Source organism: Aquarana catesbeiana, linkage group LG03 (assembly GCF_042186555.1).
Source record: "Aquarana catesbeiana isolate 2022-GZ linkage group LG03, ASM4218655v1, whole genome shotgun sequence".
In the NCBI taxonomy this organism is placed as follows: Eukaryota; Metazoa; Chordata; class Amphibia; order Anura; family Ranidae; genus Aquarana; species Aquarana catesbeiana.
The window spans coordinates 131781040-131802409 of NC_133326.1; the positions used below are offsets into that span (position 1 = coordinate 131781040).

The window sequence follows — 21370 nt, forward strand, 5'->3', positions numbered from 1 at the left end:
TGGATGCACAGTTGGCCCAGGGACAAAAAAAGAATGCTTTAGGATGACGTCACCTGTAGCAGAGTGCCCATTTACTCATCATGCAGACATAGGACACTTTAACTCCATTTCCCAAAACTTCCTGGGGTTCAGGACATTCCACGGGAAGATACTGTATGTTTTCCTGCTTCTGTCCTTTAAGCAGCTCAGAGAGGCCACACCTGATGGGGCAGAGGCAGCTCAGAAAGTGATCTGCAACCAAGTGGGCGGCCCTCCACTGTCACAACTAGCATGCAGGCAGCCAGGCTAGAGCCTAATAGCATTCAGCTTCTCCAAAAGACCCAGCTACTGTGGGGAGCCTTCCACCCCCTCTTCCCCAATTGCTGCCAGAGTAATATAGTGGGGTTACACTTCATCCTTAGGCCTTGGATCCCTCCAGCTGTTTGTCTGTGTTACCAGAGCTACCCTAGACTTCACTGTGAGGTGTGCTGTCTGTGAGGACAATTGAATGTAGCTGAGTAATGTGCTGTTTTACTGAAGCTGTGATTCCCAGGTGTCTCTCTGTGCTATAGAGTCTAAAGCCTCGTACACACGATCAGATTTTCCAATCGGAATTGTGTGATGACAGGCTGTGGGCGGAAAATCTGACTGTACGCTCCATCAGACAATTGTTGGCCAACTTTCCATGGACAAATGTTGGATGGCAGGTTTATAAATTTTCCGCGGACAACGGTCTGTTGTCGGATTTTCTGTGCGTGTGTACACAAGTCTGTTGGACAAAAGTCCAAAGTACAAACACGCATACTCGGAAGCAAGCACGAGTTGGAAGCGGTCGGTCTTGTAAAACTAACGTTCGTAATGGAGAATTCACATTCGTGCATTCGGCAAATTATGAAATCTCGAAATGCAGCGCACATTCTCTTCTTCTTTAATGGGATAATAATGAAGCTGCTTTGCTGGTGATACTGATGAAGTTCTGCCAAACGTATTTAAAAAGGCTTTTATTTTCTAGTGATATTAAGAATAATATTTTTTAATTTTTTTGGTCTTGTTGCCACAACACCATTATCCCGTAGTTTTTTTTATATCATAGATACAACTATGTTGGTGTCCCTTGTTAATTTTACATTTTTTTGTATTTTTTAAAATGTAACTGCCTACTCCCAAACTGTCATTCGAAGTAAAACACATAGCCAAGTATTATTCTACACAATTTTTTTACTATGCATTAAAAAAAGAAAACAAATAAAATTTGACATGCTATCTGCCAATAGAACTTAACCAAAAAGTGCATTCCATGCATCCAAAAATATAGAAAATATACCAAATCAAATCATTATTCAACCAAGAAATAAAATAAAAGCCTCATGCATGTGTCCTGCTTCTTAATATAGAGGGTCAACAATGCGAAGAGTTGGTGAAAGCAGGGGTCCGTCATCCGGAGATAATTCCAAAAATCATCCGGATTATTCTCCTGGATCTCCCGCAGCAAAGGCATATGACATAATTGGTCACGATTAATAAAGCAACCAATTTTTGGTCCAAGAAATCCTCCTGTTCCTGGACAGAACTTGGGTCAAAGCAATAACTCCAAGGCCAATAATAAATAACACGTTATCTCCTCCGATTCCGCAACATGGCGGGTTGACGAACGGCTGTTCAGAAACAAAATGAAAAGCGCAAAATGAAAAGCGCAAAATGAAAAGCGCGAATCAACACTCATCAAACTTCTACTAACGCGAAATTAGCAGTAGGAGCCCAAAGGGTGTCGCATGACAATTGAACTATCTCTTTATCGGCTCGTAGTACATCTAGTACGTCACTATGTTCGTGTTTGTTGGCCGACAATTCCTTGCCGTTTGTATGCAAGACGAGTTCCTGCCAATGCCCTTCGGACAAAAGTCTGAGGTTTTGTCTGCGGAAAATCAGATCGTGTGTGCGAAGCTTTAGGTTTCATGTACACTGCTGCTGGTAAACGGACATTTAGGAGCAGTTGGGCATTTGTTTCAGCTGCCCCTGAACTCTCCCCTATGTTATCTTATCAGTACGTGTACACAGGGTCATTTATAGTCGTAAGGCAGTTGAGTTTAAAAGCATTTTTTGGAAAGCAAAAAAATGCATTCAGCACAGATGTTCAGAGGCATTTGAAATGACAAACGTCTGTAACAGCTTGTATATGTGGTAACTCGTGTTTAGCCATGTTTCGCTTACAGGTGTTTTTAATTTTTGACTATTTGAAAAAAAAAAAAAAAAACACTTCTAAACGCAAACGCGGCATGTAAACGTTGCAAAACGGACGTCTTTATTGAACGTCGGTTACTATCTGTCAAGTTAAATTGTTCAGGAGAGGTTGTAAAATGTCCCCTGTATAGATACTATACTATGCAGCAACATGTCATAGAGACATTGCTGGGAAGAATCCATGTTTTGCAATATTCTCCAGTATATGCATGCTCTTTGCCACTCTGACCCTATTTTCCAATTATTGACTCTAACTTTGCACCTGTTTAGTAAACAGTTACAGTTACCCTCTGTCTGATCCTTCAGCCAATTACGTGTCCTGTTGCAAAATCACTATCCTTAAATGAGGAAATAACCCCTTTATGCCCTGTACACACGACCGGTTTTGCCGTCGGAATAAACTCCGAAGGTTTCTCCGACGGAACTCCGACAGAATTCCATTCAAACGGTCTTGCCTACACTCGGTCAAACCAAAGTCCGACCGTCCAGAACGCGGTGACGTACAACACGTACGATGGGACTAGAAAAAAGGAAGTTCAATAGCCAGTAGCCAATAGCTTCCGTCTCGTACTCGCTTCAGAGCATGCATTATTTTTGGTCCGTCGGAACAGCATACAGGCGAGCGGTTTTCCCGATAGGAAATATTTAGAACATGTTCTACTTCTAGGTCAGTCAGAATTTTCAAAAAAAAAAAAGTCAGATGATGCATACACATGATCGGAATATACGATGAAAAGCTTCCGTCGGACTTTTTCTGTTGGACATTCCGCTCGTGTGTACATGGCTTTAGTGCTTAGATTTGTGAATGAAGTGATGATATAAAAAACTGTGTTACTAAACCCAGGACCCTGCATTCACTATATCTGGTCTCCCACAGTACACAGAACATGGAAATGCAATTATTATAGTAAATATAAACACCTGCTAAACACCTTTTCTCATCAGCTGTATATAGCAGTCTTGTGACTTCTATCAGTGTCTGGTTAAAGCTTGTAGGAGGAGTTTTCATTCTACTCTGACTGTCCTATGAGGCTACAAGACCCCTGACCCTCTGTCTGGACTGTGCTGATTGGCACTGTACCGATCACATGCACCCACCCCAAAAAAAAAACAACTCTTTAGCAATACATACCAAACTAAGCATGTGCAGAGTGCTCCCTTGAGTTTAACAAGCCTACTTTACTGCATATAGAGACTTTACTGCATATAGTGATTTTACTGTTGTAGGTTTCTTAAAACTTTAAGAAAGCTATGCTGTGAGTCACTATAGCCATAACAATGTCCATGGTGCTGATCTTTTCACAGCCTCAGTGATGAGCAAAAAGGTGGCTGAAAGCCTTTCTGCACTGATCCTTGATGTCAAGTTTGGTGAAGCGGCTCAAAGTCCAACCATTGAAGATGCAAGAAGGCTGGCGCATAGTCTTGTAAGTGTTTCTTACAAAACCCCAACCATGTTATGTATGCTTATTCTTGAGCACTTGAAGAGAGTCTGATTGCTGTATTGTGTTTTATTCAGTAAACCTCCCAGTTCTCTTCTTTACCTTGTAGTTAATGTCATCAGTGAGATGTATACATTTATTTACGTATGTGTCTTTCTCAGGTGAGTGTAGGAGTCTCTCTCGGAATCCCTACAATTGCTTTAATAACTAATATGGATAATCCTATCGGTCATTGTGTTGGAAACAGTTTGGAAGTTATTGAAGCACTGAAATGTCTGGAAGGAAAAGGACCAGAAGATCTCAGGGAACTTGTCACACGCACAGGTCGGGAAACATATTCATATTGTGGGACGTGTACAGAATATACTGCCTGATGCAGGACCTTACATGTACATATCTGTCCAACTATTAGACTCCAACCAACACATAGACAGCTACTTTTGTTATATCAGCGTGCTTGCCTATAAACCAACCATAGGTGTGCGTAGCCTATTGCATTAGGGTGTGCACCCCAAAGCTCAAACACACATCCCTTTCTCTGCAGCCTCAGCTGCACGGGGCACTGGATGAATGAGAAGTGGTCTGTGCTGAGCAGCTTCCTGTTCATTCACAAACTGAAGCATAGTAAACAGTTTACTGTGCTTCAGTTGTGAATGGACTCAGTGAGCGAGTGTGTTCACTGAGTTAATTTAGAAAATGAAGGGGCTAGTAAATCACATATTTACTAGCCCCTCCCCCTGCTCTCCATCCTGAAATATCCCCCTGCAGCCCCCAGGGAAAAAGAGAAGAGGAGGGAAGCCAGTAGCACTGCTGGGGGGGGAGGGACAACAATGGGGGGGAGCCCAGTCAGTAGGGGGAATGGGCAGCAGGGCCAATCCTGGGCGGGTGCTCAGGTGCCGCGGAACCCCCTCCCACTTGCTCTCCCTGCAGGGGAAAAAAAACAAACAAATAGGAGGAAAAAAGAGGATCATGGGACATGTAGTCCCGAGGACTGGCTGGCTTATTGCAATCCTAGGGGGAAACTGCAGCCCCCAACAAGCCCAGCTGAAGGGGAGGGAGAGAGAGTCAGGCTATGAGTAACACACTGCATCTGGGGACAGACAATGGTGGCAAGTAACAGGCAATTATGGCAAGTGTCAGGCAATGGTGGCAAGTGACACGCTGACACTGCATCTGATGACAGGCAATGCTGGCAAGTGACAGGCACTGGTGGCAAGTGGCATGCAATGGTGGCAAGTAACATGCTGCATCTTGTGACAGGCAATGGTGCAAGTGACAGGCTGCATCTGGTGACAGGCAAAGGTGGCAAGTGACACGCAGCATCTTGTGGCAGGCAATGGTGGCAAGTGACACGCAGCATCTTGTGGCAGGCAATGGTGGCAAGTGACACGCTGCAGCTTGTGGCAGGCAATGGTGGCAAGTGACACGCTGCAGCTTGTGGCAGGCAATGGTGGCAGGTGACAGGCTGCATCTGGTGACAGGCAATGGTGGCAAGTGACACCCTGCATCTGGTGACAGACAATGGTGGCAAGTGACACACTGAATCTTGTGGCAGGCAATGGTGGCAAGTGCCACGTTGCATCTGATGACAGGCAATGGTGGCAAGTGGCAGGCAATGGTGGCAAGTGACAGGCTGCATCTAGTGACAGGCAATGGTTCCAAGTGACAGGCAATGGTGGCAAGTGGCAGGCAATGGTGGCAAAGGACAGGCAATGATGGCAAGTGGCAGGCAATGGTGGCAAGTGACAGGCTGCATCTGGTGGCAGGCGTCTGTGGCACGCTGCATTTTGTGGCACGTGACAAGCTCAGGGTTCCCACCGATTCTGCATGGTGAGTTGAACTATTTCATTATATATTACAATGTAGTAATAGAAATAATGTGATTCAATCATCCCGACCCCAGATTAAGCATGGTGTTGGGATGATTTAAGTGCTAACACGTCCTTTGAAATAATTATTTCATTTTCCTTGATCAGTGTTAGTAATGTTGAAGGAGCCAATGGGAGCTGCAGAGTTTTACTGCATTCAAGTTGTTTATTTCTTGTTTCCAAATCCCTACATTGCTAAGTAGTAGAGCTGTGATTAGTTAATGCTGGTAACATTCGGGATGTGTTTGGCATGCTTGCAGTTTAGGCTTACTGAAACAACTGTAAACTCAAAAGTTTAGAATTACCGGTGATAAGCTGTTGAGCATTATCCTCAGGTGTTGTGCCATTGACTCGTTGCCATAGAAACATTTGTAAAGGGGAGGAGTTAGTAAGATGACCACGCCCATGTGGGGGGGCCAGAAATATTTCTGCACTCGGGCATCTCTGACCCTAGGATTGGCCCTGATGGGTAGCATGCATAGTGATTACAGTGTGCCCAGGCACACCCCCTGCGCACCTATGAAATCAACACTGCGAGAATCTGTGAAATATTAAACTTCATTGAGCTGTATCTAATCTATTTAAGGAAGATTCTTTTTCCCTCTGCCTACAGGTGGATACCTCCTCTGGCTTTGTGGTCAGGCTGTGTCAGAATCACAAGGTGCTGAGAAAATTGCCAAAGTGCTGGATGACGGATCTGCTTTGCAATGTTTTCGAAAGATGGTGGAAGCTCAAGGGGTACAGCCTGACATAGCAAGGAGTCTTAATTCTAACAGCAATTTAGGAAAAGCATCTCACATAGAAGAGCTGATAGCGCAGACAACAGGTCAGCATATTTGTCTCACTCAAAATGGCTGTCTGTGATTATATAGTATAATATATGAAGTTACCACATTTTTTTTACCCATAATATTTGTGGGATCCCTATAAGCTGTATTACCATCTGACTGTTACGGGTATCCTGTCTACAAGGCAATTGTCAATACAGCTCCCTTTGAGATCTAACTTTAAATCTGGATTAGGACATGACAGGATTTCTTTGTGCTCTTTACACTTACTGATGCATCTGATGCATTTTCAAATGATCGCTGTAGGTACGCACCGCCTGTTTTCAATATACCATACATGAGCCCACCTGTACATATTATACTGTCCTTGTATTGGATAGCATTGCATCGTTAAGAATTGTGTATCTACTGACACCTAGTGGTAGCAAGGGCCTATACAACTGGTTATTGTATATTTCTTTGCTTTCTTCCTTTGTTTTGTGCTAGTTATATCAGTCCAACCTCGACCCTCCCTTCTCCTTTAGTTTAGATTCAGTTTTCATCACAGACACTAGGCCATAAATAGTTGTTTTCATTCAGCCAGTGAGCAGCTTGTATACAAATTAGGTGGATGGAGAAATTCCCCTAGCCTGGACATTGTATTCTGACAGCAGCACCCGCTGCTGTCAGAGTACACTAATCGACAGCTGCCTATATCATGCACGTAAATAAAATATGTGAGGCTTGATGCACTGGGGATTAATTGTATATATACAGTGTAGTTTCTTTATCACTTAATAGTTGGTAACATATTGGATGATACTTGCTAGCTAGCTGGAAAATGGTTACTACCTACTACATACTACAACACCATGGGGGTTATTTACTAAAGGAAAATTCACTATGCACTGCAAGTGCACTTGGAAGTAAAGTCGCTGAAGATCCGAGGGGGACATATAGGGAAAATAAAAAACAGCATTTTAGCTTGCACATGATTGGATGATAAAATCTGCAGAGCTTACCCTCATTTCAGATCTACCCCTTATGCCCTGTACACACGATCGGACATTGATCGGACATCCCGACAACAAAATCTATCGGATTTTTTCTGACGGATGTTGGCTCAAACTTGTCTTGCATACACACGGTCGCACAAAGTTGTCGGAAAATCCGATCGTTCTGAACACGGTGACGTAAAACAGATACGTTGGGACTATAAACAGGGCAGTAGCCAATAGCTTTCGTCTCTTAATTTATTCTGAGCATGCGTGGCACTTTGTGCGCCGGATTTGTGTACACACAATTGGAATTTAAACGATTGGATTTTGTTATCGGAAAATATCCTGCTCTCAAACTTTGTGTGTCGGAAATTCAGACGAAAAAAAGTCCGATGGAGCCCACACACGATCGGAATTACCGACAACACAATCCGATCGCACTTTTTCCATCGCAAAATCCGACCGTGTGTACAGGGCATAAGATTTAGAGTGACTGCACTTCCAAGTGCACTTTCAGTGCAAAAGTGGATTTGCCTTTCGTAAATAACCCCCCATGTCTAGACTTTGGGGTCTTTCTGTATGAAGAGCTCTACTCTGGGAATGATCTTTCTCCCATGGGCCAGCGAGACTATACCTCACTGGATATTCCACCAGTACATCTCTGCATACTGTGTGGTCTAGTTACAAGATGCATGAAAATTATGTAAGTTGAAATCTTCCAGAAAAAGAATCCACTTTTGTGATCATGTACATTTAAGTGCTCCTGAAGAAGCTGTCATTTCCGTGAAACACGTTGAGCCTAGTTCCTCATCTCGACAAACAGCTATACATGTTTGTAGTGGATAATGTTTTGCTGGTATCAATATGCAAGCCATGACAATTTGACACGTGTTTTTAAATATTTTATTGTTAAAATAAAGATTTTGTACATATTTTTTCTTACATAAGTGTACTTGTGTAATCACTGGAGGGGTATTTAAAATCCTACTACCTACTACTACCTTTCCAGCTAGCTAGCAATATACTTAAAAACCTGGAGAAAATAAGCATGTCTATGTGGCAGAGATGGCTTTTACAACTGAGTCTGATGCATTGGGTGTATTTGTGCATTGACTTGATGCTAAGCTGTATGAAAGGCTATGTGTGAAGCATGTGAAATTGCACGTAGCTGATAGACAGCACAGGGGCCTCACCTTGTTGTTTTGTGTAAAACCATTACAGAGTATGAAGTCATGCAGAATTTATGTGACCCCAAAAACAATGCAGCCATTCTGTCTGGCTATTTAATGTGTATCTGCATTTACTACGAATGGCTGATTTGGTACCAATCAACTTCTTATATATTTTATAGAAATTCACACGGAGCTCGTATAGGATATCATTTAAGATAATCTCAGTTACTCACCTTTATATATAAATGTTTGTTTTCATGTCAACTATAGTAAGGTACACCATAGGGTATGAATCATTTATGAGAACTCTGACAAAATCCACATTCCTGCTTAATCAATGCATTTCACACCTTGAATATTTCTCAGTGTTATTTGTTTATTTTTGTCTGTTTCTAGGGACAGTGGAGCTGATTCGGGCCAGAACCATCGCTGAAATCCTAAATACACTCGGAGCTGGGAGGAAAAAGGCAACTGATGTAATTAATCACAGTATTGGAGCAGAACTCCTGGTGAGAGTGGGACAGCATGTGGAGAAAGGTAAAAGGAACTCATAGACAGTATTATGACAGAAATCAGAATACTCTGTGCACTTCAAGTAATATGCACATATCTCCTCCTTCTCCGTGTCTGGAACACTGCAAAATCCAGTGTGGTCAATATATCGTGTATGGGGGTGAAGTGTAATTCAACTCTTACCTTAAGGAGGTACCTCTCTGAAAGAGAGAGTATATAAACATAAATAGTAATTTGGGAATTTAGGTGTACCTCCTTGGGTCTAATAAGCACTGATCCATCAATTATAAAAATAAACGTCTTTATTCAAAATGTTATACAAAAAAAAGGTTTGTTTAAAAAACAAATTCTCAAACTAGTTGTCCAGGGAGATGTTGTCCTGGCTCTGGGCTCCGATTTGTTAGGTAACGCGTTTCACGTGCTGACCCACTTCGTCAGGGCTTCAGATCCTGTTAAATGCTGCAACAGTGTACAGGAAAAGTCACATATAAAACAATGAGTATTTAACAATAAATCCCATTATATAGTATCAAATCATGAAAACACTTAGTAAATAATGTCTTAGAGGGTGAACTCTCTAAAACAGGGGCAGGCAACCTTGGCCCTCCAGCTGTGGTGAAACTACAAGTCCTATGAGACATTGCAAGACCCTGACAATCAAAGACATGACTCCTAGAGGCAGAAGCATGATGGGATTGGTAGTTTCACCACAACTGGACTGCCGAGGTTGCCTACCCCTGCTCTAAGACATTATTTACTAAGTGTTTTCATGATTTGATACTATATAATGTGATTTATTGTTTTATAGGTGATTTTTCTTGTACACTGTTGCAGTATTTAACAGGATCTGAAGCCTTGATGAAGCAGGTCAGCCCATGAAATGCGTTAGCTAACAAATCTGATCCCAGAGCCAGGGTAAAATTTTCCTGGACAACCAGTTTGAGAATTTGTTTTTAAAGCAAACCTTTTAAAAAAAAACAAAAAAAAAAAAACTGTAAAACATTTTGAATAAAGACGTTTATTTTTATAATTGATGGATTAGAGCAGCTGAGGGCATCACTGCGGTACAACCACTTGAAGCCAATGACGTACAGGTGCGTGATTTCACGGCAAGTGGTTAAGGATTTTTTTGTTTCATCATTTGGGACTCATTAATTTAAAAGACACTGTTTTATTTGCCCTGCATCATTATCGATTCCGATATATGCTCTGAGAATGGTCCATGATACCTGTATATGAATAATTACATTTACGAAAGTAGTCCCAATCACCTATTTATAAGCAATACTATAAATAATGATATGTATTGATCTTCTGCATTGCCTTGTGAGTGCCTTCTGCAGCATCTTGTGAGCCTTCCGAAAATGAATTAGTTCCCCACCAGTCATTTCAGATTAAACAAGTTTTTTTTCACATTTTTATTGTACTTCAAAAAATGTCCATGCAAAATGAAGTATGGAGCACAGACACTATATTACACTAATGCCCCTGTCGTTAAATCTTTTATCTGTCCCTCAAAGCTCAAAATGCAATTGACTTTGGGGAACATGAGCTGCTGTTACCTCTTCCCTGCATTAGAGGTAAAGTCCATTAAAGTTTGCAGTCTAGCAGCTGATGGTGCCCCTGGACCTACTGGAGTCTGATAACCATGAGTCTACTAGGTTGCTCTTTTGGAGCTCCAACCAAATATACTACATCATCAATAAAATGGGTCATGACTAGTTCACATTTTTCCTGCTCATGATCATCAGGGTCATTATTTACCTGGTGTTTAACTTCCACTCCAACCCACTGCTCAGGAAGGATTAGATACACCTTCAAGTTATGCATAGGCTCACCAGTCATACTGTGCCACTGCCACCATCAGCAAGGGTTCTTTAGCTAACTCAAGTTAATCTAAAACTAAACAAGATTGTGTTCAGGATTTACAAAGAAGAGAACAAAACTACTGTGTAACTACTTCAAATTTAACTGCCCGTCATGATTATATGAGACAAACTTGCATGTTTGTGCCTATGGAAAGAGAAGAGGCAACACTGGTGCCAGCCTAGCAAAGGGTAAACCAATACCAATTGGACAGGTAAATCCATCCCAGTCAATCAGCTCTTGTCCAAAGCATTAATGTGTAGCGCCCCTCTGACTTCCAGAGGCATGGTGGCAACCCCTAGAGACAAGGAGGGCTGACATTTCACCTCATGGAGCAGGTTGCTAGGCATGGTGGGTGGTGTACAACAGTGGTTCTCAAACCTGTCCTCAAGTACCCCCAACAGGCCATGTTTCTCTTAGATAAAATAGTTGTCCAAAACACCAAGCCATTGACTCTGATTTAAAGCACCTGTGCAAGATAAAGGAAAACCTGCAAACATGGCCTGTTGGGGGTACTTGAGGACAGGGTTGAGAACCACTGGTATACAAGGTAGAAAAATGGGCGCCAGTCACTTTTATGCTTGAAAAAAAAAAAAGAGTTTATTTCTCACAACAGGAATAAAACGTGGGAGAGGTAGGGCACAGGACACCCTTAGTCAAATAAAGCAGCAGACTAATAGACTGGCAGACTCCTAAGATAAAAATGTAGAAAAGGTGGACAGCAGTACAGAAAATGAGCCTTTAAGCTGGAACCAGCAATCTCTACTTTTTTGTAGCAACAGCTGTCTCCTATAGCTTTGAAAATAACTCACAAGAAGGTGCAGAAATTCTCTGGATGATTTGGGCTTGATGCTTTCCCAGGCTCTCCATTGATCTCTGGTCCATGCAAGAGTAACTTCTGGTACTTCATCTCAGGTCTCCATCATTTCCTTCAAGCCTCCAAGTAGTGAGCAGGCTCTCCCTTGCAGAACCTTATGCACATGGTTAGGCCTCAGGCCTACCCAGCAGCAGCTGTTCCCCACACATTCACCCCAGACCACAGTCTGAATGGAAGGACCCAGATCACCTGACTTCCTCCAAATATGTACTCTCTTAACCTAGAGTCACTGTAGCTCATCATACTAATGTCAAAGGTAACAGTGCCACCTACTGAAAAAAAAGGAGGAACCACAGCTAAACCAGGTTTAGGAGAAAACCCAAAATGATCACAAAGACTACATATTAGCCAGGCTAGTTACAACCCAGCAAAGCTACATTTACTAGCAGCCCTGTTTAAGACAAGGGTGCTACAAATGTAAAAAGGATCAAGCAAACAATCTATAAAATCTGTATATACCGTGTGACGATCCGGGGTGATTAGTTTCAAATGGTGCATGCAGTTTTCCAGAAACATGCCACTCCAGATTGCGTTTTTAGGGCATGGCAGCCCACTTTTATTTAAAGGTAGCGAAAAAGTTCAAACAAACAGTAATCTTCCCTCGCAGGGGGGTTCCACCATCACTGTATAAACACAAACTATAGCCCCCTGGCTTACTCACTGTCAGCTTTGTGCTGTTTTGGTCACGGGCCACATCTGCCTGCTACAGACGTGCACAAACAGGCTGCCACCTCTAGCCTTAGACTCCAAGACCTCCTGTCTCTTTCTCCTGGAGCCGTCTCCTACTGGGACCCTCCCAGGCCAGACTTCCTGTCTGCCGGGCGGAGCTGTCTCCAAGTCTGAGCACTGACCTCTATTCCTGGGATGATTATGAAGCCAGCACACAGGTGTACAATTAGCAAGCCTACCAAAATTAGGCATACACTGCTCATATGCACCTGTGACATGGGGTCGCATCTCCACAACCTTTAAAGGTTGTGACGGGGGAGCAAGTGAATGTAATTTACACACTCTACAAACCTCCAACTCTACTTGATGAAAAGTCTACCCTTCTAACTCAATTGTTTTTGCCTCAAAATGGAATAAACTTTGTTTTGTTTTTCAGAAAGAAGGATAGACCAGCTGTTGACTAAAACCTGTTTTCTTTCTTCTAGGGTTTCCTTGGATCAGGATTCATTATGAGAAACCTCCTCTTCATGACACACAGAGGCAGGCCCTCCAAAATGCCCTTTGCATCACAGACCGGCCTGCTTTTACACCACCATCTTTAATCAGGGATATCATTGTTTCTCATGACAAGAAAGAAGGAAATGATACCACAGTGCAGAGAGAGAAGGCAAATAACTGACCTATGTGCATCCTTTTAAAGCTCAGACCTTCTAGTTTAATGTATTAGTAAACCCTCCATAAAATAATAGCTTACTATGTACTGTATATCTATGTATTATTTACATTAGTTGCTTCTTTTTCATATACTTTACTTTTAATGTTTTTTTTTTTTTTTTTTTTTTTTAATGTTCTCCACTCTTTCAACCTGGTCCAGCACTTCCCCAACTTCTGGTAGTTTAGCACAGTGGTCATCAACCCTGTCTTCAGGGCCCACTAACAGGCCAGGTTTTATGTATTACCTTGGGGAGCTGCAGACGAGAATACTGCAATCACTGAGCAGCAAATGATTTCACGTGTGATGTATTTCAGTTATCTTGCAAACCTGGCCTGTTAGTGAGCCCTGAGGACAGGGTTGATGACCACTGGTTTAGCAGACGCATTGACCACGAGACAAAATGTCCCATCATATTGTGTTTGTGAGTTCCAATGTGCATGCATGTGGAAGTTTCATTGATTTAATGCTTTTCTCTCTGCTCTCATCTAACTGCAGCGGAGGACCAGCAGAAAAGTTAGTTTAAAAAAAAAAAAAAACACGTTTGTTTATTTTTATTTTTAAATATATATTACAACTATTTTGTTAAAATAACCTTAAGGGCTCTTTCTCACGGGGCGGATCAGTGATGATCCGCCCCGTGAATATCCGCTTGCTCAGCGGGGATCACTCCGCCGATCCCCGCTGAGCAGGAAGATGACAGGTGCATCGCTGCACACTGTGCAGCGACGGACCTGTCAGAGCGCCGCTCTCCCCTATGGGGGGATCGGATGATGACGGACCGTAGTGTCCGTCGTCACCCGATCCGATCCGAAAACGGATGGAATAGTAGGTTTTTCCTCCGTTACACTTTTCGGATCGGAGCGGGTCAGATGTCAGCAGACATGTCACCGCTGACATCCGACGCTCCATAGAGATTCGTGTATGTCCGTTTTTCATCCAAAAACGGAAGGATGAAAAACGGACATACGGATCGTTAGTGTGAAAGAGGCCTTATTGTCCATATTACCAATGAAATGTAATTCAAAAGCAAGTGGGCAGGTCACAGGTTCCCTTTTGTTTCAGCATCTCTGTGTGGTCTGTGTGTGTCAGTGTAGTCCCAGAGGGAGCGTGCATACTGCGGTGGCTCCATAGAGACCCGGCTACTGATAGGAGCCACCGCAAAAACAAAATTCATATGGTGCAATAAAAATTTAGTTAAGCTTGTGAACTAAATGCATAAACAACTAAATGTGGCTTTTATCAGCTGGGTTTATTAACACTTTAAGCTGTACATGTATAATTGCACATTAATATAATATTTGTAAGTAGTAAAAATGTTAAAAATATTATTGTACTAATATGTACTGTAAAACTGTAGAATAATGTATTCGCTTGAAAAACTAATGTAAATAATCACAGCCCATGTTTGGCACTCCAATCATTTTGGATTTTTAGTATTTATAATTGTTGAAAAAATGTTAGCAAAAAGAAATAGCACAAACAAATGTTGGCTTTCTGAATTTAAACTGGCCAATCTTGAAAAATGTTTTAAAATGCAGCAAATGTAATCTATGAAAATATATATGAAACTGCTAAAAAATGTACCTGCAGAAGAAGAATTGGGAATCTCCCCAATGGACGGTCTCTGTGACAGTTGCCTCAACACTGCACTGCTCACTTGCTCTCCTTTGGTGACTAGGGTTGCCACCTTTTCTTCAAGTCAAACCCGAACACTTTAGCGGCACACATCAATTTTTTTTATAGTATAAACTATACATATATTTTGCAATTAAATAACATTCAATCATATGAAGTTAATCACAAGAGTCCGCAGACTTCCCTCTTTACGTCTGAATCCGCAGAGTTCCCCTTTTTTTTTCATCTGAATCCGCAGAGATCCCCTTTTACATCTGAATCCACAGGGTTCCCGTTATACATCTGAAGTCACAGAGTTTCTTTACACCAGGGATATGAAATTAGTGGACCTCCAGCTGTTGCAGAACTACCATAGGCGTGTGCAGGGGGTGTGCCAGGGCACACCCTAATCACTATGTTTGGTGCCGTGTGCCCCTATTGCACGGGCTTCCCCACCCTCCCATGTTGGTCCCCCCGCCTCTCAGTGATGCTGGCTTCCTTCCGTTCCTCCCCCCCTCTGGCTGCTGCGGGGGATGTTTCAGGATGGAGAGCGGGGGAAGGGAGTTAGTAGATATATAATTTACTGGCCCCTTTCTTTTCTAAATGAACACAGTGGACACACTAGCTCACTGTGTCCATTCATAATGGAAGAATAGTAAACTGTGTTTACTATGCTTCAGTTTGTGAATAAACATGAAGCCATTATACAAAGAGCACTTCCCATTCATTCACTGCCCTGTGCAGCTGAGATTGCAGAGAAAGGCATGTGTGTTTGAGCTTTGGAGTGCACACCCTAATGCAATGGGCTGCGCACACCTATGAGAACTACATGGCAATAACAATACACTGACAGCCACAAGCATGACACCCAGAGGCAGAGGCATGATGGTACTTTGCAACAGCTGGAAGTCTGCTAATTGCATATCCCTGCCTTACACTGTAAGGGGAGACTCTGCAGACTCTGATGTAAGGGAGAACTCTGGGGACTCTAACATAAGGGAGAACTCTGGGAACCCTGATTTAAGGGGGAACACTGAGAACTCTGATGCACAGTGAGGACTCTGATGTAAGGGGGAACACTGTGGCCTCTGGTGTAAAGGGGAACTGTGATATATGGGGTGCTCTGAGAACCCTGATTTTCCTTAGTGTACTCACTCAGAGGCAGGAGAGAGAAGGGGGGAGACTTCAGTCATAGACAGGGTTGGATGGTGAGCTCACTCACCCCTTGGCAGTCAGCACCTCTCATTCAGATGTATCTGAGGCTGCTGGACTTCAAATTTCCAGCCCCCCACTTCCCTTTTCTGAGGCACAGTGCTGGGGATTGGAGTGTGGGCAGACACAGAGGGGTAAGAGCGGGAGGAAGAGGAGCAGATCGAGCCCTCTCTCCTCTCCCATCTGTATGTAGGGGATGTTAGTGCTGGCTTTGGGCAGTGTGAAAGAGAGAGTAACAGACACTCTCAGCTTAGACAACTGCAGCCAGCAATAATGCTGGGAGGCCATAGTCCAATCTGAATAATGTGTACAGGTTTCAGGCAGTCTGCATGATTCCAAAATTTGAACTGTCCAGGTGAATCCCAGACAGGTGGGAAACCTATTGGTGACTCTACCTAAATTTTAATCCTCAAGCCCATTGAGGCCTGGTTAACACCTATGCAGTTTGCATATTCCAGGTGAATTTTGCATTTTTCAATACATGTTTTTGATCCATTGAAGTCTGAGGAACCAGGAAACCATATTAAATGGACTGTAGTGTGTTTCTGCAAAACTGAAACGCACTAAAAAAAAATACATAGGTGTGAACCAGGCCTTAGTGGAGACCATGTGACCACCACAAGAGGGAGACAAAATTCCTTTCAATGTGACTGGATTTCCTATGAATGGTCCTTACTGTATGATTGATGATCTTGTGTTTTAAAAAGAATTTTACTTCAAGGCCCCACTGACATGTGCGGAAGGTTTGTGAACAACTCTGAAAGGTGCTATTTCCAGAAGCTCCAGCTTCTGTTAACCCTCACAGTGCTCAGGGTGGTATCCAGTGGCTGTGAAGGAACACCAGGAAGTTTTTTTAGCAGAAGCAGCCACCTGCATGTAAAGAGGTACACACCAATACACATAACTAATTTGTTTGACATCAATAACCTTCCACTCCTGACCATGCTAACGTTCCCATAAAATTCACTCATACATGAAATTCTGATTGATAAGCAGTTCCTGGCAATGAATGTGTTTGGAGCTGCCCACACCCCCCCCCCCCCCAATAAAAAAATAAAAATAAACTTCAGCTTTAGGACCGGTTCACACTGGTTGCGATGCCAGACATCGCATGTGATTAGCATCGCATTTCTGTATATGTACGTCGACAAAATGGCTGCGCAAATGGGCGTACCTGTACGTCCCTTTGAATTGGCCGCCGTGCCGTGGCGTGTGCGCCCTGCTGGTGGCGCACGTGCGCACCCGCTGCGAGCTCCATGAGTAGGATCGCGGGTCATGCGGACTTGATGTCCGCGGGGATACCCGCGATCACCTCACAGAGAGGAAGAACGGGGAAATGCTGATGTAAACAAGAATCTCCCCGTTCTGCCTAGTGACACTGACACTGATCACCGCTCCCTGTAATCGTGTCACACAAAGCCCCTCCCCCCCACAGTTAGAATCACTCCCTAGGACACACTTAACCCCTACAGCGCCACATAGTGTTAACCCCTTCACTGCCAGTCACATTTACACACTAATCAATGCATTTTTAATCCCACTGATCGCTGTATAAATGTAAATGGTCCCAAAAATGTGTCAAAATTGTCCGATGTGTCTGCCATAATGTCGCAGTCACAATAAAAATTGCTGATCACTGCCATTACTAGTAAAAAAAAAAAAAATTATTAATAAAAATGCCTTAAAACTATCCCCTATTTTGTAGACGCTATAACTTTTGCGCAAACCAATTAATAAACGCTTATTGCAATTTTTTTTACCAAAAATACGTGGAAGAATATGTATCGGCCTAAACTGAGAAAAAAAATGTTTTTTAATACATTTTTAGGGGATATTTATTATAGCAATAAGTAAAAAATAATGCGTTTTTTTTTTCAAAATTGTCGCTATTTTTTTGTTTATATCGCAAAAAATAAAAACCGCAGAGGTGATCAAATACCTACATTTTACCAACAGCCCCCCTCCCCCTTTAAAGAGGAACTGCAGTTTGCTCACATAATTTGTAATAAAAACAGCTTTGCCATTCTGAAGCTTTCCTCCAAGCACTTTGCATATTATTTTATATACACTGTGCTTCTGTACTTGCCAAATATGTTGCAGAAATCTCCCTCAACTAAGTCTGGCTGTATTCATTTTAATTGTGGGCAGGTGAAGCTGCTGCCTGTTCACTTCCTGGATTTACACAGACAAACAAGAGGCGCACCTTCAGCTCTGCAGCTTTCATTGGCCCTCTTATGACTCATCCCCCCTCCCTTTCTGGCAAACTCTCACGATAGTGTGAGAGAGAGAGAGAGCTGTACATGATGTCATACGCCTAGGCTTTTTACCAGACAAGAAACAAGAAGTGGGCTGTATAAGGTATTTACTGGCAGAAAAAAATGTTTTACTATCCAAATTTAAAACAACAACAAGGGCAGAAGATTTAATAGATGGAAAGTTGAAAAATGACTGAAGGTCCGCTTTAAGCTGCAAAGACCCCATACAGGGGTATACACATACTGCAGCCATGATGCTTTGCATTGCAGCACAGCAAAACATATCACCACTGGGGCGTTTGGAAGGCAGTGCAGTATTCCAACTAAAAAAGCCTCCTGAACACCTGTCAGCCACCCCCTAGACTCTCTGTGAAAAGTGATCCACCACAGATTGCTTTTCACAAGCAACTCAGGCTGCTTCCATGCTGATCAGTTTTTCTTCTGTTCTTGTGTTTTAGAAAGCATAAGAAAAACACATGACCATTAAATCCCATGAAGCTCTTTTGACACTGGTCAAAACAACGCACCAAAAAAGCACTTTCCCATTGAAATGAATGGAAACCGCATCAAAAACGCACCTGCGGTTTCGGAATTACGTGTCCTTTTTTTGCACCAGCAACGTGGAAAAATTGCATATACGTTTTTACCACATTTTTGCAATGGAGCAGTGTGAAAGTAGCCTTAAAATGTAGATAAGCCCTTTACTGTCTCAAAAATATGTGAGACAAGTCACATACTTTTATCAAAACCCTTCATGACTGATTCGCTTTGAAAATAGTTTTGTCAATATTGAAAAATGAAGGTGTTTTCATATGTAATTAGTCTTTATCAGGGCTTTTTTTCAGGGGGAACTTGGTGGAACTCAGTTCCACCACCTCTGGCTCAGACCCTCTGGTGCCTACTCACTACAATCACTTGTAAACACTGAAGTCTGGTTTCTGTGTTTACAGCTCTGCACTCTGTGTGTAACCCCCATGAACTCTGCACTCTGTGTGTAACCCCCATGAACTCTGCACTCTGTGTGTAACCCCCATGAACTCTGCACTCTGTGTGTAACCCCCATGAACTCTGCACTCTGTGTATAACCCCCATGAACTCTGCACATTGTGTGTAACCCCCATGAACTCTGCACTCTGTGTATAACCCCCATGAACTCTGCACTCTGTGTATAACCCCCATGAACTCTGCACTCTGTGTATAACCCCCATGAACTCTGCATTCTGTGTATAACCCCCATGAACTCTGCACTCTGCGTGTAACCCCCATGAACTCTGCACTCTGTGTATAACCCCCATGAACTCTGCACTCTGTGTGTAACCCCCATGAACTCTGCACTCTGTGTATAACCCCCATGAACTCTGCACTCTGCGTATAACCCCCATGAACTCTGCACTCTGTGTATAACCCCCATGAACTCTGCACTCTGTGTATAACCCCCATGAACTCTGCACTCTGTGTGTAACCCCCATGAACTCTGCACTCTGTGTGTAACCCCCATGAACTCTGCACTCTGCGTGTAACCCCCATGAACTCTGCACTCTGTGTATAACCCCCATGAACTCTGCACTCTGCGTATAACCCCCATGAACTCTGCACTCTGTGTATAACCCCCATGAACTCTGCACTCTGTGTATAACCCCCATGAACTCTGCACTCTGTGTGTAACCCCCATGAACTCTGCACTCTGCGTGTAACCCCCATGAACTCTGCACTCTGTGTATAACCCCCATGAACTCTGCACTCTGTGTGTAACCCCCATGAACTCTGCACTCTGCGTGTAACCCCCATGAACTCTGCACTCTGTGTATAACCCCCATGAACTCTGCACTCTGTGTATAACCCCCATGAACTCTGCACTCTGTGTGTAACCCCCATGAACTCTGCACTCTGTGTATAACCCCCATGAACTCTGCACATTGTGTGTAACCCCCATGAACTCTGCACTCTGTGTATAACCCCCATGAACTCTGCACTCTGCGTGTAACCCCCATGAACTCTGCACTCTGCGTGTAACCCCCATGAACTCTGCACTCTGCGTGTAACCCCCATGAACTCTGCACATTGTGTGTAACCCCCATGAACTCTGCACTCTGCGTATAACCCCCATGAACTCTGCACTCTGCGTATAACCCCCATGAACTCTGCACTCTGCGTATAACCCCCATGAACTCTGCACTCTGTGTATAACCCCCATGAACTCTGCACTCTGTGTATAACCCCCATGAACTCTGCACATTGTGTGTAACCCCCATGAACTCTGCACTCTGTGTATAACCCCCATGAACTCTGCACTCTGTGTATAACCCCCATGAACTCTGCACTCTGTGTGTAACCCCCATGAACTCTGCACTCTGTGTATAACCCCCATGAACTCTGCACTCTGTGTGTAACCCCCATGAACTCTGCACTCTGTGTATAACCCCCATGAACTCTGCACATTGTGTGTAACCCCCATGAACTCTGCACTCTGTGTATAACCCCCATGAACTCTGCACTCTGTGTATAACCCCCATGAACTCTGCACTCTGTGTATAACCCCCATGAACTCTGCACTCTGCGTGTAACCCCCATGAACTCTGCACTCTGCGTGTAACCCCCATGAACTCTGCACTCTGTGTGTAACCCCCATGAACTCTGCACTCTGTGTATAAGCCCCATGAACTCTGCATTCTGTATGTGATGCAATCCTGATATTTAATGCCCCTTTAAGACCTTTCTACTGTTTGTGAAATATGACCACACCCACTATTTGATGTGATTTGGAGGGTGTGTGTGGGTTGAGAGGTTTTGGAGGGTCGTGGTTGAGTTCCAGCACCTATTGTTTGAGAAAAAAAGCCTTGGTCTTTATAATAAACTGGACCACCAACCAAAAGTTGTATGCTTTGTATGGAAGTGGTAAAAGAATAAAACTAGTCATACACATACATCATTTGCCTGATTTTTGTGAATTGGATGACGTTGGAGTCATGGGTGGCTCTGCCAACACCACCCGGCTCAACAAACTTCGAATGAGAAATCAAAGGAGCTGGGTGGAAAAAAGTCATCAAGACTGCAGTAAGTATGGATCGGGAAATCTGTGCTGAACAAGAGAAATTTTTTTTTTGCATCTTTACATGTAGGACTAATGGAAGAAGCTTACTTCTGTCAGTGTCCCCACTGCAAAAATGCCCATTCCATTCCTTTCT

The 21370-nt window shown here is 43.2% G+C and overlaps 1 protein-coding gene across 3 annotated transcripts in view; it reads left to right on the forward strand.

Moving 5' to 3' along the window:
* The window catches only part of TYMP (thymidine phosphorylase), a 65731-nt gene extending 52437 nt beyond the window's left edge, over positions 1–13294 (forward strand). For 2 of the 3 annotated variants that reach the window (XM_073619252.1, XM_073619254.1), the window contains 5 exons: positions 3526–3644; positions 3821–3983; positions 6141–6353; positions 8861–9001; positions 12875–13294. In XM_073619252.1, coding sequence (XP_073475353.1) covers positions 3526–3644; positions 3821–3983; positions 6141–6353; positions 8861–9001; positions 12875–13068 — 830 coding nt within the window. In that variant the 3' untranslated portion in view covers positions 13069–13294. The remainder of the gene's footprint in view (positions 1–3525; positions 3645–3820; positions 3984–6140; positions 6354–8860; positions 9002–12874) is intronic. The other variant, XM_073619253.1, reaches the window with a different exon arrangement.
* The last annotated feature ends 8076 nt before the right edge of the window (positions 13295–21370 follow it).